Below are 17,776 nucleotides of genomic sequence, written 5' to 3' on the forward strand. Positions count from 1 at the left end.
AGTAAACAGTACTAACTCATTTTAAGATCTCTTGTTTAGTCTGTATATATATATATATATACAGTATATATAATTTGCAATCAACAAGGAGACAACAGGAGCTAGGCCACATTAAAATATGTACAAGATATAGGCCTCATTTGATCCTGCAGCTGTTTAAAGTTGGGTTATATATGTTTGTCAATTGATGTACACTTTTTAACTCTAGTGTTGAGGGGATATGCAGGCACTCTGCCCTCCTCTCTGGCTCATTGATCCCATGATATAGAGTCTGTCAAAAATGAACAGAATGAAAGGGAGACATACGGTTGGCTTGATGGATGGTTCGAGTTTATATTTGTCAAGAGTTGGCAACAATATAAAGACCTTACAAAGAGGGACCACAGACTGAACATCCCCCTGGAAGCATGCATAACACTGGGAATATTATATTTTTGGGCCTGTGGTAACAGGGGTTGGTTAGGTGAAGCAGCAACTCTTTCTACTGACATGGTCCTGAATCTTCCAGAGAGAGAGACCAATTACTACAGGGAAACAAATGTTAATGAGGCACTTGACATTTAACTCCATAGCACTGCCACTTTGCCCCCTGCTGCTGTGTGGAATAGCTGTCAGCTCTACAGGAAAGACAGGCAGCTTTGTAGAGGATAGTTTCAGCATGAGACAAATAACTCTGTTGTTTGAGAAAACTTACACCTTGAACAAAAACTCAATCACTTACCTTGCAAACTCATTGGTAATACTGCACGTTTCCCAGTGTCCCTGTGTATTTGTTTTTAGGAAAGAATTGGGCTCTTATTTGTTTGGGCGTGATAGGACTGCTTTTTACCAACACACACCTCGTGATACCAGCACCAGTTACTGATACCTTGATTGTGCGTTATAGAGCCCGTTGCTTACTATTGTTATACTGTAAATCTGCACATTGAAACAACCCACAAGTTCCATTTGACCTACAGCTAAACCTAAAACACAAGAAGTGCAACATGATAGAGAAGAAACAAAATATCCAAAGGTATTTCTTTTTGTTTGTTGTTGTTTTCATCCTATGGACTCCCCCGTGAGCTGTGTCCTCAATAAAGATTGAATGAATTATTCTCCTTCCTATGTCAGACCACACCTTGTTGACATGGCTGTCCCTTTGTAGAGACAGAGCAATAAAAAATGTTCCAAAATTTGATCTTTTTGTACAGGCATGAGGAGCATTTTTTTGTCTAACTGCTCAAAGCAGTGATGAGGACTTTTATTTTGGATTCTAACATCCAGTTGTGCCACATGGTAAATATAGGAGTAAACTTGTGATAAACACTGCATCATTATTTTGTGCTCTTAGAATGACATAAAGCCCAGTGAGCCTTCGATGATGTCATTGATAAATGTATATCCAAGTATCAAAGATTTGATGTTTTGTCTACTGATTAATTCCAACAGGAAAATTATTATAGGTATGGAAAAACAACCTTGCCTATTCTCTTGAGAGCTTCTTCATTACAGTCTAATATCTTTTTCAAGTTGTTGTGTTAGGAAAAAAAACATTGCTGTATATTTAATACACTGTTGAAGAGAATTAGTAGTTCGACTCTTTTATATATTATATATATATTATATAATATATATATATATATATATATATATATATATATGTTTAATGTTCCATCTCAGAACAAAAGCTCCTCTATTAGCTCAGGTAAGCGAGTGATGGAGACTCAAGAGATGAAGGTCACACCACATGTTGCCTTTAACTGCTGCACTGAGCCCATCCTGGGGGCAGAACCACAGCTAATTATTTGAAGGAGGGAACCTATTGAAGTCTCCTTCCTCATCTTTGCCATTAATCTCACTTCATTTGTTACTGTAAGTCGGTGTGGAGGACCCTATTGAAGACCAGCAGACTTTTCACTCCAGGAGCCCAACGGTTGCTGTCGGTCTTGTGGTGAGTGATATTGTGGATTATTATGAGTTAGGATAAATGTTGAGAAACTGGACAATTTCCTTCTTTTTTTTTTTTTTTTTTAAATCTACTTTTGTACAGATGCTTAGAAACAGCTTAGATGATATCTCTACATATCACTGCATGTGTGCTAATGTTGACAGCCTAGTAACTTAGTATGTAGAAATGATTTGTATTGATAGAATTGACGAATTAATTTCTCACAATTACTCACAGACATTGGCAAACGCATATGTCTCGAGCCTTTGGTTGTTGACTAATGATGCTTTTCATTTAATGCCTTCTAAGAGGTTCAGCAAGATGAATGAAAGGTCTGTGCCAGCAACTGGGCAACATAAAGTCAGGAGATAACATCAATAGCAGCTTTACATCTGCAGTTTATGACAAACGTACTGTGCAAGAGCAACAAGTTGATGTTAATGTTAGGTGTATTTACATTCTCAGCTAGCGGATGCCCCCCATGGGGAGGGCTGCTCTGCCTCCCCTCCCCTGCCCTGCTCCTATGAGACCCTCCCTGTGCCACTTGCAGCTGAGACCCAGGGAGCAGAATTAACAAGCAAATTGAAACAGACTCTAACCATTGCAGAGATACCTTCAGTAATTTGTCACACACTGTGTGATCATGTTCGAATTTTCTCTTCCACTTGGACTCTTTATCAGTGATGTGTACTGTTATTTCTTGCCTCATAACTCAACATCTGACGTTTTGCTGCAGGCTGACTGAGTTTAGTGAAAGAGGCAGGATGTCTAACAACATGGCCAAGATTGCAGATGCTCGAAAGACGGTAGAACAATTGAAACTGGAGGTCAACATAGAGAGGATGCTGGTGAGTCAGCAGATTATTGAAGTACAGCCAAACAAGTTATAAAAACTTTTTTATCAGATAACGCTTTCGAATGATCAATGAACATATCTTGTTTTTTAATATGGAGTATTAAAGACGAAATAAAATTATTTTTTCCTTTTCACTTTTCTGTGTCTTAAAGGTAATTTTACTCCAATTTATAAACATAAGCATCTATTTTCAAACTTATACCGTACCATCTGAAAAGCAATATGTATTTAACAGGTAGATTATCATGTACCAACAAACATTAACACTCCAACCAGTACAATCACCATTTTGCAACAATCAGATTTAAATCATTGGAAGAAAAAAAAAGGTTTTAATTAATTAAATGTGACATTTTTTTTTATCCTCTTATTTTTGTGCAGGTATCCAAAGCAGCGGCTGAGCTGATGGCCTACTGTGAATCTCATGCCAAAGAGGACCCCCTGGTGACCCCGGTACCTTCCTCTGAGAACCCATTCCGAGAGAAGAAATTATTCTGTGAAATACTATAACCCTCACACACAAATGTCTATGCACTAACACTATAGTCACTATTTTAATGTGTAAATTCAGTGTCGACTTAAATGGCAAACAAAAAACAACAACACCCTTTTACAACATTTAGCAGTTTTGTAATTCAAATAGCTCTTTGGTGACTAACTTTACCTGAGGAATGATCATAATTTTAATAGGATAATGGCACAATAAAGATTTATTGAAAATGGGTGCAAAGTTCATTTACACAGACCTGTTCTTCCGCCTCTCCTTGTGCATACAGCTTATATATTAACTCACTGGTATATATACATTTTCACTACATTGTTTTAAAACTTTGTGTGTCCAAAGTTTTAAAACAACAACAATAATAATAAAATTCTTTAATTCCATCTTGGATTTAATGTTTTAGATTGACTAGTTGTAAGATATTAAATTATAGGCAAAATAAATCATAAATTTGTTCTTCACACATCATGAAATAATACATTTCCCTTTGATAATAATTTCTTATTTTTTTAATTTAATACCTGAATAAACCACATGATATGTAGACAGGTATTGTTTTTCTGCCTGAATGTCACAGCTATTGCCCAGGAGGATTGCCTTAGTCTCAGAAACCAATGCAAATGATGGGTGGGGCTATGTTATGATGTCAACACAGGTTAGAGGTGCAGGAGACAGGTGTGCACAGTTTACACAGACCAGAGTGCTCTCACTCTGGCAGCTGCCAACATTCACAGGTTTCTCCTGATCTCCTGCATCCACCAGCATTTGGGAATTAAATAAGGTATGTACATTTTGTTACCCAAACCATCTATTATACCTGTGAGAACTGAGGCTCATTTTCACAATTAGTATCTTTTAAGGAGACTGTTCTGCAACAGCTTACCTATGCTTTAGATGTAGAATTTACATTTGTACTTAAGGTTTTTTTGTAGTCTTTTTCTTACAATGTATCCGGTAAAAACTGAATGTCAGTTCCATCTGATATTTGATGTAGAAGGTGTGAATGGAAAAAAGTCACATCAAGACAAACAGGGCTAGTCAAGAAAAACTTGTCTGACTGAATATGTGGATTCTAAACACGCCTGTGACTCTCGCCTACTGACACTGAGCATAACAGGAAGGAAGCTTGACTTTCTCTTGTTGGTCAATTTTAAAAGTGTTGGTTCAGCTATGAGCATGAAAAAGCTCCCAACTGGCCGCCTCAAGTCAACATAATATGTCTAATTTTTAATCAATATAAATACCTCAATGGCATCATTAAGCTGAAAGTACATTACTCAACTTTTCATATTTTATCAGTAACACTTCAGTGACTGCAACCAGTATTTCTAAAACTGATATACAAATTACTGAAGTTCTTAAGAGGCCAATGTGTTAACTGAGCAAACAGCTCTGTCTGATTTGAATTTCATTTTTGTAAGACAAATGTGTGGCTATGGCCTGGCTCAAAGTGCATGCTCTATGGACAAGCCCTGATCAGATAAAATCAAGGGTCTAGTACCAAGTACTCAGAGTTTCCTAATGTTTATAGTAGCCTAAAGATCTTTGCTGCCATTGCATCTCAGAGTTTAGTGAATTAATATGACATGAATATTATCAGTATTTGCAAAGACTGATGCTTTACTGACTGATGAGTACAGTATACTCATGAACTGGCTATGTGACTAAAGTATATCATATACCTGGGACTTTGCAATAACTTTTATGCAATCTACAGATTTTGTCAGCCGCTCTTTTTATTCCTTTTTCCTTTTCTTTGGTTGACGTATGACTGCTTGTAATCATTACATGGCTCGGCACACAGTAAAATAAAGCTATCAGCCTGCACTTTGACCTTACAGTCGAGTCCCTTCACCTTCAAAGGAATAAGAGCCCATAGGCTAAAATAAACATTGTTTCTCTCATGTATGTTACTGATTACTCAGGTATATTTTCTTCTGTTTTTAGACCTAACGATGGCCAACTTTGGAGGCCATGCCATTCCTGGCACTTTTTTCCTGTTCCTTGGCTTTTGGCTAACAGCCAAACGCATTCTCCATCACTACTGGAGGACAAGTCAGCCCAAAGGAAGACAGAATATGCCACCTTTTTTTAAAAGAATGGACTACTTTGAAGGAGGACTCCAAATCTTTGCTTCATTTGTGGGTCAGTTTTCCTGTCAATCCATCTGCACACTCAAGCTCTCGAAGCCTATTCTTAACTCCTCTCATTTGTCTGATGTTGTCCTGCTGCAGGTATTATGGTTGAACAGTTTGTGGTGGATGGGCCGCATGCCCACCTCTATGACAGAGAGAACAGCTCCTGGGTCAAGCTGATGAACTGGCAGCACAGCACAATGTATCTGTTCTTTGGGATCGCTGGAATAGCACTGGTTGCCACTACTACATCCAAACTGGTGCCATTAGGTGTTGACCGCCTTGCTCTCTCCATGGCTCTTTTTGTCGAAGGTAAGCTGTACCGAAGGTCAGCTTTAGTTGAACGTTTTTCCTTCACATCACAAATATGGTCCTCTTACGTGTATTTGAGCCGTTTTTGTGTGTTGACTCTCCCGTACCATCCAGGGTTTCTGTTCTATTACCATGTGCACAGTCGGCCCCATCTGGATGCCCACATCCACTCCTTGCTTCTAGTGGCTGTGTTTGGAGGATCAGCCAGCACTATGTTGGAGGTTTTCGTGAGAGACAACATTATTTTGGAGCTGCTTGGGGCATGCCTGTTCATCCTGCAGGGCACATGGTTCTACCAGGTGATCAGCGAAATGAGACACAGAGAATGCCAAAATGTGCTAAATGTGATTTTTGAATGTGGGCATCCACATTTCCCAAGCTTTCAGAACCGCGATTGGTAGCACACAATACCTATGTACACTCAATACCAAAACAATACTTAAAGGAGCATAACAGTGGTTTTGAAAGTTTGAGCCATTACTTTTAACCATGCTCTTTTTTTCCCCCACTACCAATTTAGTTTAATCTCATCCTGTTTGTAGTTAACTGCTTGAGACATATCTGTCACAGTGACCCATCTCCTTCTCAAACACACAATGTCTGTTTCTGAAAACTAAATTTAGTTTGTACATTTCAGATTGGATTCGTGCTATACCCTTTAAGAGGACCACAGTGGGACTTAGAACTGCATGACAACGTCATGTTCGTCACAATGTGCTTCTGCTGGCATTTAGCCGTCGCACTGATTTTAGTCGCCTGCACCTCCTCTGTGGTTTGGTTGTAAGTATCGCATCCATTATCTGTACAAGGTTGAAAACTATATATATTACCTATTGAATGTGCCATTGCTAAAGGGAAATTACATAATAAACATTTGGGATCGAGAAAATGAAGAAAAATTGCATTCATATGGTATATTATCTACTTCTTCACTTTCATGATACCTACATGACAGAATTGATGTGAAGCTGTTTTTATAATAATAATTTACTCAAATGAACCTTCCCTGTAAAAAGTTAAAAACAGTTTACCATTGCAGCACATTTTACCCTGCATATTGTGTACTTGTAACTTACTGGGCAGAAGAAATGATGGGCGATCACAACATATTCTAGGAAAAGATTGGTTCATCTCACTAATTCACTTCAGTTATCAGGATAACACGATGGCTGGGATTCATTCAAAGTGCAGGTTTCAAGGGCAACAATAGACAATAGCCTGTTAACCCACAACTGGAATGCAGAAATCATGAGCTTGTGTGACTCATGGCAATCCAGTGACGGTCACAACAAAAGAGCGCTAAGGGCGCTAATACTTGTCTCTCCTTTAAGGTGCTACCAGCCTGGACCAAAACTCCATTCAATTCACATATAGGGCTGTTGCTATATATATATATATATATATAACACAAAAAATATACACACAAAAAATATAACAAGAAAATTTGCATGTGCTTGCTCTATATTTGCCAAATCAGCCTTCTTCTAGGTGCAAAGAAAACATTTTGGATCCTCTGGTTTATGCTACAAGTGTGTTCCTACATTCTTGTACTGTACAGTCTGTCACCATATCTAAGAAGAAGAAATCTGATCAACTAAGGGTTTCTTTAGTAGAGTGGTAGAATGATTTAATTATATCAAAATATCACTTTTCACTCTTTGAACAGAAAACACCAAACCTTTTGAGTATTCTGATCTCTGAAGGTTTTCCCTTTTTAAGCCTGTGAAGTTTTTAGTCAGCATTTCTCACACAAATGCACTGTCTCCTTCATGCTTACTAAACGCGCTGAAGGTGTGTTTTAAATGTTTACTCAGCCTTAAGGATATTTGTCCTTGTTTACCTCTATTGTTTACATCAGGTTACTGTGTTCTTCTTCTCCTTTTTACTGGTGCGTTATTACTTTTTAAGCCCTCTGCAGTAACCAGAAATGTGTATAACATGACCATCATGCCTATCCATGCTTGTGCATCCTCATGGACATGCTGGTGTAACATGAGATGCACACATACGATTAAAAACTGCTCTGCAGCACCAGAACTGGAGAAAATGTAGGACCTGGTTTGAGTCTTTTAAGCACATATTAGATATTTGGCTTTCCCTGCAACTCAGCTTGTATGACCACTTTCTGGAATCAACACATCAAAGATTAGTTAACTTTGAGTAGGCTGGAACAGAAAGTCAGTTGCGTAATCGTTATGTCATTCCTGTGTTTCCTAAAGTCTTTTTCTCTTGTTCCAATAGCACAGTGAAGCGATTCTCCGGAAGGGGACGGGACATAGAGATCGGAATGCGAAATACATCGTCCAAAGCAAACTGCCAGAAAGCTTTGCTTGAAGAGTCAGATGAAGAGTGAATGTTTAGTTGTGGTTCAATTTTTATTTCATTTTCTATGTTGATGTCTGTGTGTAAGACTAAGTCTTGCTGTTTGCACAATGTGCTTTAGATCTTTTTGTAATAAAAATAAAATAAAACACAAATCTGTTTAAATATGATCTGCTAAAACTTATGTATGGTTTCCAACGCATGGCCTTCTATCAAATAAAACACCTGATAAGAGAACAAATAATGTATTAACACAAAAAACAAGTCACAACATTCAACTAAATCAACCATAAGTCCAACTCACTTCACATTTGTTAATATTGTATTACATCAAACATTCAAAGAAATGACAAACATCCTACAGAAATCTGAAATGGTCATGGTAACATTAATTCACAAGTTGTGCCTTTTGATTTAGGTTAAATATCAACAAAGCAACTGCTCTTCTCGAAGTTTCTCGCCCAATGAAAGAAAAAGTAAAGAATTTCTATGGGAAGACTGTAACCTACCTAAATATGGTTGCAGTTATCAACAGCCTGCTGAGCTGTTTTACATTTTATTTTGGCTTTAACAAAGTGGAGAGTAAAATTCAGACAGATTAAATCCAGTTGAGGAATAATGACATCTTCCAATACACTGGTGATATTGGTAACTTGGCAGAGATCAACACCCTCCAACAGAGAAAGTGTCAATCTAAACACAAACTCATAGCATTTACAGAGAGGAATTGTGTCTCTGGCTTTTGTGGGTATCATCCAAATTCAAAAGAAAGAAAGGCACATTGCACACTGTAATAACAATGTTATTAAAAAAATAACTTCACTTGCGAGATTAGAAATGAGTCAGATGATCCTGAAAAAAGCTTGAGAAACAAAGTACTAAAACAACCAAATACAGGCATGTGTATTTTGCACCGGACCTACGATTCATTGCTGGCTGACGAAATGGGATCACTGTTGAGGTGCAGGCGGGGGATCGGGAGCACATTTGGGTGAAGGTGCTGTTGTGACTACAACTGTGGAGACAGATTTGGGAGAACCTGTTGCCATGTGCTGCTGGAGCTGCTGTGCCTGAACCGTCTGGATGCGGACCTTAAGGAAGAAAGACAGATAGTTAGCCTTAGGATGCTCTGTGTTTACTCGAGATGAACCATAAATGAATGACATACAGTATAGAAAGTATGATCACACAGTGATGTAGTAGATGAAAACTTGTTTTGATTGATAACACTTTCTAATTGGTGACATCAAAACAGCTGGAATGTAAGCTAACCTGCGTGGCCTGTCCTTGCTGCTGAAGCTGCTGAAACTGTTGTGCTGTCACAAAGCTGACTGGTTTGTTCCCTGCGATCAGCTTCGTGCCAGCAGGCATAGTGGTCAGGATAATGTTCCTGCCCAGGCTGCTGATACTGCTCGTAAAAATGAAAAAGGACAAAAACATGTCAGTCTACCTCTGCCACTATAGTGTAAACAAAATATACAAACAATAGAAATAAATAGTTAATTAGAAGTTAAACCTCAAAGGATTGAATCTCACAACATATTAAAATTAAATATATGGTTGGAAATCTCAAAATAATACAAACTTTATTTTTTGTTGAATTAAGTCTTAACAATCAAATTCTTTCAGTCTGGAGAATGTCTTAACAGTAGAAATATATACATATATAATATAATATAATATAATATAATATAATATAAATAAATAAATAAATAACAGTGTGGACTATGAGACTTACTTTGCATTGAGACTTCCCTTCACAATTGGTGTGGTCACTACACTCTTGCTCTTCAGTGGTTGATTTAGGACCGAGAGGGGCACAGTGATCCGTGCAGGTAACTTCCCCTACAGTGTGGTCAAAGAAGATGATCGTTCTTGAGTCATGCGACTTTCAGAAGGGGTAGTTAAATACTGCGACACGGCTGTCACTCAATATGTTTCAGAGAAGTCATTAAAGTTAAAAATCCCCATTATTGAGAATGTGCTTAGACACATCAATCAGTACTGCAAATGACTACAAATGAGTCCAATGAATTTACTAAGTGGAAGTATACTTGAGGAACGATCTACTGTATTCCTCGTCAATGAATTTCAATTCTCTCTGGAGGAAATGTGATTCAATAAATCAACTATTCAGAGAAGCATTTGTGAGGACGTATCCAGTTATTTTAAGTCAAAGTTCCCATTCAAACCTAATAGCTCAGAAACCTGTTTCCTAATTCAGATTGTATCTATAGCCAGTTGTAATTAACACCTGGCATCCAACTGCTATTCAAATGACCACAAATAAACAAATTTCATTTCCCCTTTTCTTTGGAAACCTATGATTGCTGATGAGCAGGGGAAAAACCAAAATAGATTTATGCTCCTCTCTGTTTATCTGGTATCTCACCTCAGATCAAATCAAAAACATATCTGTGTTGTTTTGCACAGACAAATGTGAGTTGCTCGTGGAAGATTTGCCTTTTATATGCGTAGATGACTATGTGCCTATGGTTACATGCATTCCCTTACTTTAGGAGCCAGTACTTTTTGACTTAATACTACTTGATATCCCATGCTGTCCCTAACCCTAACCCAGCTGAATGACCTCGACAAACATTTGGTTGATCCTGCAGTACAATATATACCACCCTAGAGAACCCTACTCTCATCAAAATCCAGTATATGCCTCATCTGACAGAATCTGTACAGAGTGAATGATTCTCTTACCGTTTGTGTAGTAACCACTGTAGCAGGGACCTGTCGCACAGTAGCTGTAGCTGTTCCTAGCGTCAAGGGTGAGCCCGAGGCTCCAGGAGCCACTGTGATCCCTTTAGCACCAGCTACAACACTGGCAGCCATGGTCACTACATTAGCACATGAAGTCGCTGTGAGTGGTTTACTGCCAGTGGTGGTTGTCATCGTGATGGTCTGACCCTGTTTCTGTGGAATTACACCAAGACCTGGCATTATCCGAATGGTGGCGCCACTCTTGTCAGGGGAGGTCACGGTGGAGAAGGTCCTAGATTTTTGGTCAGTCGTGACAGCCAATGTTGGCATCAGACGTATGGCTGTGTCTCCTGCAGCCTTCAACAAGGTGGAGGCAACGGGGCCTGCTTTAGTGGTCTGTACGTCACCAGTGCAGGATGTAGCACTTGTGGCGGAGGAAGGTGAATGATGGGGCGGCGTCACATGGAGAGTGGCTGATATGCTCTTGCTGCCTGAGGTGGCAGTGCCCAGAAAGTCAGGAGTGAGTTTGACAGTTGCGACTGGGGATTTGGCAAGAGTTGCCATCATGTCTGGGGTAATTCTCAGCACCGTCTGGCCTTTAGCGTCTGTGGTGATGGAAGATGGTGGAAGACGTAGGACATCTTTACCCTGAATGCGAAGGTTTGTAGCTGTTATTGGAATTCCTGCTCCTCCTGGAGTCTTCATTCCCAGTTGTCCTGTGATGGACACCTTGGAAAAAAAAACAAAAAAACAACATGGAACACATAAACCTTGTAATCATAAACATGGCGAATACTTTCAGCCTGGTCGAGACATTCTTGTAGTTCAAGACTGTTCAGAAAGGCTCTACTTGTAGTCAACCTAACTGATCAAATATCCCATTTAAAACAAAAGGTTTCACCTGTTTGATGTTCGGGCTGGCAACTCCTTGCAGCACAGCAGGAGAAGCAGGGTTGTTAGCCGGGCTACCAGGTGATCCAGTTGGAGGTTTGGCCACAGTTACAGCAGACACAGACAGAGTTGTCGGCACCTGAACTGGACTGCTAGCAGACTGACTCCTCAGAGGCACAGAAACCACTGTCTATTGGTATACACAGACACAGACAGAATCAATCATACATCTACAACATGCAAAAGAAGTACAGATATTTACCTTACATTTAACTATTAGCTGGTTACCTGTGAAATGCCCTTGGCTGCCACTGACACTGGCATCCTGATCTGGTGAGGGGTCTGATGCACCAGTGTAGCCTGCTGATTTCCTGCTGAAGAGCCCAGACCAGCCTGAGCAGACACTACTCGCACCTGAGGGAGGGCGCCTGCCGCGAGGTGACTCACTATCCGAGCCGCATGCTGGGACGTGACTGGCTGTGAGGCTGGTGGACCAGCCTGACTGGTGGGTAAGATGGTCCCCAGCTGGGGCAAAGATGGAGGGGACACAAGAAGAACACTGGGAGAGCGAGAAGGGGCAGAACGAAATGACAAGAGTCTATTTCAAATTGCATAATTGCAACATGGATGTATTTTATATATTGGACAATATAAATAAGAACAAAACATTTTGTGTCCCACTGACCCTGGGCTGGATTTCATTGTATCTGGGACTCCAGTTTTTGTTGGCGTGGTGGCTGCGCAGGGTAAGGGTGACTTAGGGGTTCCAGGTGTGTTTGGTGTGGGTGTTGTAGGGGTTGGCGACATGGGGTTGGAGCCTATATCCTGTCCTGCCTCCAGACATCCAGGGGTTTTACTGCCTCCGTCTTTACTTCCAGACTTCTACAACATAAACAGGGATTGAGATTCATAATCAACAACTAAACTTAGGCACAATTTAAAACTCCAAGTGGGAAAACGATAAATTCAACTATAGAAGCACAACTTCAGGAGTGTTTTCTACACAGTAAAACAGCAAATGCAACTCAGAGTTTCTTCTGCAGTAAAACGGAGGCAGTGGACTCACAGGCTTAGATGTTGGTTTAGGTTTCTGCTGTAGAGCTTTTCTTGCTTTTGCAGCCGCAGCTTGAGCCTGGTGGATCCTCTCTGGATGGGAGAAAGAAAGAACACAACTGGTTTGATTCTCGAGATCATGAAGTTTTGAAATTCAACGCATTGTGGTTTTAAAAACTCCAAACTAACAACTAAAATCTATGCGTCTAGCAGAGCTAAAAGGGGTTATAAGAAATAAAATACATCTTCTCTTCAGACAATAATAGACAATGAAACTAGACAAAAAGCCACATTCCTGGCTGCTTCCAGTCAAAAACTAAGATCTAAAATGCGTCAGTATTTTCATTTCTGATTGCTAGTAATTTCTTAATCAAGCAAATTGTTGCTTACCAAACTCCTCTTGACTGCGATGGCGGTGCAGGTAAATCCACAGTTTGCGGCCAATGTCATACTTTACACAGGGATCTTTCTCATAGTGAAGTCTATCCAGAGCCCCACTGACAACTGTGTTCACCTATGCGGAAAACAAAGCTCCTTACTCACAGGAAATGTCACCACAAGGAAACAGCTTAAAGGCAGCATCTGCCTCTGCAAAGTAAGGTACACACAGAACTAACTCTTGTATAATGCTGCTGACATCTTAGTCAAATAACACGGCACACTGCCTGAGTAAACTGAATGAATAAAATGAGAAATGCAAAATCAATCACACCTGAGCACTAGTGACATCTGGAGCAAGAAACTGTGAGTCTTTCAACAGTTCACAGATCTCTGCCCTTGTTCCCTCTCCATTGGGTAACCTGGCTGCTGCATCCCGCACTACGGAGGAAAGAGGTCAGATAATTTTGTGACTGGTTTCTTCTGCACACACTTAAATAATTGGTTCCCCACAGCTTGAAAACAGAGTCAGAGTGAAACAGAAGGTCTAACCCAGAGAGAGAATGGTGACATATGGTGGCCGGTCTGAGCGGAGCAGTGTGTGCTCCCTGGCTTTGTTGAGAGACATCTCCTTATCAAACACTCCTTTAACAGGTCCCACCACAGATTCAAAGCCATGCATCCTAAAGGTGAAGGCTTTATGTGGCTGGTTGTATCGCTGCTGTTCCTAATAAACAGACAAAAAGTGTGTTGGCTTAGAAAGTTCATGCACAGGGAAAAGAGGCAAAATGTTGTAGAACAATTTTCCAATAGCACAAACAAACCTGGACTTGAAACACTTGTCTTTCATCTCCAGTGCTGGGCCGCACCACATAATCAGTCGAACTGCTTGGTCAGAGACATTACACTGTTAACAACCTTGGGACTGAACCTCAAACTACTTCATTATGTTCATGTAAGGCTTCAAAGAACTATGAACTTTATTTCCAATTAAGCTAATCATATTTTGATTAAGGAATAAAGAAGTTAAGTATCTATTGAAAAAATTATAATCATTTAAATTAAAATATTTTTTCTAATTTTCTGTATCAACTTATTTGTTAATTGATTTTTCAGCATTATGTCATTTTTGCCATTTGTGGTGAATGACTGAGTCTTACACTCTTGGTGTGGGAGAGGTCATCTCTAGCATGTCTTCATTTTCTGTCTGTGGAAGACAAAAAAACATTGTAACCATAAATACAACAGCAGAGCACAATCTGTAAAGTCAGTGTTGAGGCAGTATTTGTAACATAATAATAAACTCTATTACCTTGACAACTAAATCTTTGGAGTCCAGCCACAGCTGACAGAGTGCACTGAGATCTTTCTCTGTATCCTGAGTGGGACCTAAAATAAATCATGGACATTAATCTCAATGACTGGAATCATCTTGAACTGCAAACCTTGCATCAATCTTGGAAGTTCTTACCAATCCACCTCCACTGCTGAGAGTCATCAGCAAATTCCACAAATGGAGAAAAGCCACTGGGGAGTGCCATCATGCCATCTGATTGACAAACATAAGAGTGTGGAGAAAAAGTATATGAGTAACATGGGGTGAAGAAAAAAGTCTGACTATTTCAGTGTGAGTGACCACTGCTACTTACCTTTAGTCTCTCCTGCAAGAAACTGCAGGGCTTGAAGAACCAAGTCAGACCAACAGGAGGCAGATGAAAACCACCCGTTGAGGGCACTGGCTGGAGAGGACTGCCACATTTGAACTTTCTCCTCCAACTGACATATCAAACCGTAGGCGTTAAACTGTGTAGTCAGATCTGTGATCAATTCTATGATATGTATGTGAGAGTATGTAATGAGTGCATACCATTGAAGTACTGGCAAGGTTTTCTGTCCTTAAGATGCTCTCCAACAAGCTGAAGAAACTGACAGCTATTTCCTCAACTGTAACCGGGCTGCTCTGACACTCCTCCACAATTCTGCAGTAATGATGGTTCTTTACATTAGTCTTATATAACAAGAGAAAATACATACATAAAACACACACACACACACACACACACACAAATATATATGTATATATTCTTGACACCAACATGGCACTACACTCACTCTTCCTTGATGTTGGGCAGTGGAGTAGATGGTGTGTCTGGCAAGGAGTTGATGATGTTCGCTGGTGGAGCGGAGGGGTTGTCTGCAGGTGCAAGAGTTTCAAAAGGATCCTCAGATTCCACTTTTATTGTCCTCATTTTCTTCTTCCTTCTCTCATCTCTCATTTTCTTCTTTGGCAAAGACAGATCAAAGAGTGCTGGAAGATAAAAAGGAAAGAAACAAATAGGAACATAATTAAACGTGTCATGAAATTAGTGAAATCAGGACTTTGGCTTAAGACTTGTCATTATTTTTCTTTTATTTATTTACTCACACATTGTCCCCTTTCGACCAAAATTTGCTCTTGAAAGTATGTCTCCAAGGTGGATATCAGAGGTCGTCAGGTCGGGATGGTCCTGAGTAAATCAATCATTAGTGATATATAGTGCAAGTTAAAACTTAAACTAAATCTGTGTTTTTTCTTTTTACTTACTGGCTGTCGCTTCCTCTTCTCGCGATGATTATGCAGCATGGCTTTCAAGTCCCGCTCACCTAGTTCTATTTTTTCTGTTTAGAAATTAAATGTCTTTTAGCATTATAGTCACTATGTTCAAACATACAGTAAGAGCAACATCATCTGGATATTGCAGAAATCACTGACCAGTAGTCTTCATGTCTTGGGTGGAGAGGCTGGGAAGAACTCTGAGCGCGACAGTGGGTGTCGGAGAGGACGGTGATTGTGGTGCTGGAGTCCATGTTGATATGTCTACAAGCAAATGCAATAAGACGTACAAAAGAATCAGTATTGTCAGTTTAATAAATTTGCTTTTCAGCTCTTGAATTTCACTTGTATTGTTTCTTATTAATGTCTGAATCCATCTTCATTTTGCATTTTTTGTTTTTCATATTTTACTATTGGTTGTAACTACTGCCTAAATCAACTTGTGAACTCTTACGTCAGAGAAGCGCATTAGAAATAAAAAGGCATTATTATCGGCAATGATACCAAAGACAGAACAGACTGACCATCATCATCAGAAGAGGCATTGCTGTCTCCACACTCAGTTTTGACCTCCTTTAATATGCGGCTCAATCTTCTTCTCACCCTTGGCTCCCGCATTTCAGCATGAGACTTATTTGGTACCTTTCTTTTAGGTGGAAAGTCCAGACCATTATGAACAGCAAACTCCAGCAGCTCCTACAACAAGAGGACATATTAAGGCTGACTGCAAGAGGCTATGTACCTTGTACTTCAAACTTACAAAAATACCTTTCTGGAGACGAGGATCTGCTTCAACAGTCTGTGGTAATACTGCTGAAGGGAGTACAACTGTCGCTTTCTCTGGGACTTGGCACACAATTGTCTGTACTTGACCACCTCAGGATTGAAGTAACCATCTGGGTTGAGATAATAAGGGTCATGGTCAGAAAGTGTCTCAAAACTCCACCCAGTATGACATATTTGTGTGTTGGTAGGTAAAGAGTGGGTTAATAGGAAGCACCTCTGAATAGTTTTTGTGCAAGATGAAGGGGATTTCCAAAGTTAAAATTTTTGTTGTTGAATAGGTCACCGAGGGAGTTGTCCTGCTCCACAACATTGTTGTCAGGAAACTGTGGCAAAAACTGACGAAGGTGCTGCCTCTGGGAATCTGTCAGTACTTCACTCCAGGTGCTTTCGCTCATCACAGAGAAGAAAATTTCAGGCTGTTGAAAACAAAAGTAAACAGCAAAAGTGAGTGCATTACTATGTCATTGTGTCTTAACTTGTAAGCAATCAGCAACGCAGGAAAGGAAAGAGCAGCATTTCATCAATGAGTGCCAGACAACTCACGTCCTCAAGTAGGTCCTCTGGAAGGTTCACTCTGCAGTTCCCCAACATGCATTCCTCTGTGATTTGTCCATCGTTTTCTTCTTTAGGATCAAGAGCGTCTGTAAGCATGTGTGTGAGGGCATCCATTCTCTACAAAGTCTGTCGACACAGAAAAACACAAGTGTAAAGTCGAACAAAATCCCGTTTTAATCTGCGGACTGACGCCAGTTGATGCGTTTGCTTCCTGACATTCAATTTACAAACGCCGTTCGGTTTTCAATTTTGAAATAGTCTGCTACTTCAGCTACAAATGACTAATATTAGCAAGCATTGATCAACGTCAAAACATTAGCCACTGTGTACAGTAACATAGCGCACCTTAGCGAGCTAAGCTACCAGCTAAGTTAGCAAAGCTGCGAGTTAAAACATTTGAATTCGTCTTTCAACTTTCAACGCAAACATACTATGTCTGTGCGGCATATTGGCAAATATGTGTAGTAAGAGTAACTTGATAGTGCTGGTTAAAAACTGCTAATGGCTCTTACCTGACACTGGTTTCTGTTTCGGAAATGAAGAGGGAACTATTTTGCCGACGTACCGTTTTCTTCTTCTACGGAAATTGGATGATCGCCGTTGACGCCGATGGCGCCTCTCCCCTCGAGCGTTTTGCTGCCCTCCAAGGAAAATTATTGAGTAAGTTTAAATGGTAATTCAATTTCTAAAACTGTTCATCTTTTGGCAAATCTTCATTACTTATTGTTCTTTGTTTCATTATTAACAACTT

The 17,776-nt window shown here is 39.9% G+C and overlaps 3 protein-coding genes across 3 annotated transcripts; 2 read left to right on the plus strand and 1 right to left on the minus strand.

The window, feature by feature from the left end:
* Positions 1 to 2,694: 2,694 nt before the first annotated feature.
* Positions 2,695 to 3,296, plus strand: gng8 (G protein subunit gamma 8). Its single transcript, XM_022762662.1, has 2 exons — positions 2,695 to 2,778; positions 3,168 to 3,296. The coding sequence occupies exons 1-2, from the start codon at positions 2,695 to 2,697 to the stop codon at positions 3,294 to 3,296; spliced, it is 213 nt and encodes a 70-aa protein (XP_022618383.1).
* Positions 3,297 to 3,983: 687 nt separating this feature from the next.
* On the plus strand, positions 3,984 to 8,099 carry tmem45b (transmembrane protein 45B). Its single transcript, XM_022762753.1, has 6 exons — positions 3,984 to 4,069; positions 5,236 to 5,433; positions 5,523 to 5,735; positions 5,850 to 6,034; positions 6,373 to 6,515; positions 7,977 to 8,099. The coding sequence occupies exons 2-6, from the start codon at positions 5,244 to 5,246 to the stop codon at positions 8,086 to 8,088; spliced, it is 843 nt and encodes a 280-aa protein (XP_022618474.1). The 5' UTR covers positions 3,984 to 4,069; positions 5,236 to 5,243; the 3' UTR covers positions 8,089 to 8,099.
* Positions 8,100 to 8,991: 892 nt separating this feature from the next.
* On the minus strand, positions 8,992 to 17,560 carry nfrkb (nuclear factor related to kappaB binding protein). The gene is made up of 26 exons (XM_022762752.1): positions 17,538 to 17,560; positions 17,014 to 17,151; positions 16,685 to 16,886; positions 16,453 to 16,580; positions 16,209 to 16,380; positions 15,844 to 15,948; positions 15,676 to 15,749; positions 15,517 to 15,598; positions 15,204 to 15,399; positions 14,959 to 15,070; positions 14,741 to 14,867; positions 14,563 to 14,640; positions 14,404 to 14,480; positions 14,252 to 14,298; positions 13,916 to 13,976; positions 13,644 to 13,818; positions 13,426 to 13,532; positions 13,104 to 13,227; positions 12,727 to 12,806; positions 12,346 to 12,542; positions 11,949 to 12,219; positions 11,671 to 11,850; positions 10,770 to 11,498; positions 9,796 to 9,902; positions 9,330 to 9,465; positions 8,992 to 9,148 (listed from the first exon to the last, which is right to left on the minus strand). Exons 2-26 carry the CDS (start codon positions 17,137 to 17,139, stop codon positions 9,008 to 9,010), a joined length of 3,834 nt encoding a protein of 1,277 aa, XP_022618473.1. The 5' UTR covers positions 17,140 to 17,151; positions 17,538 to 17,560; the 3' UTR covers positions 8,992 to 9,007.
* Between the last annotated feature and the right edge of the window lie 216 nt (positions 17,561 to 17,776).

The sequence above is a fragment of the Seriola dumerili genome, unplaced genomic scaffold, assembly GCF_002260705.1.
Source record: "Seriola dumerili isolate Sdu_G_001 unplaced genomic scaffold, Sdu_1.0 BDQW01000449.1, whole genome shotgun sequence".
Lineage (NCBI taxonomy): Eukaryota > Metazoa > Chordata > Actinopteri > Carangiformes > Carangidae > Seriola > Seriola dumerili.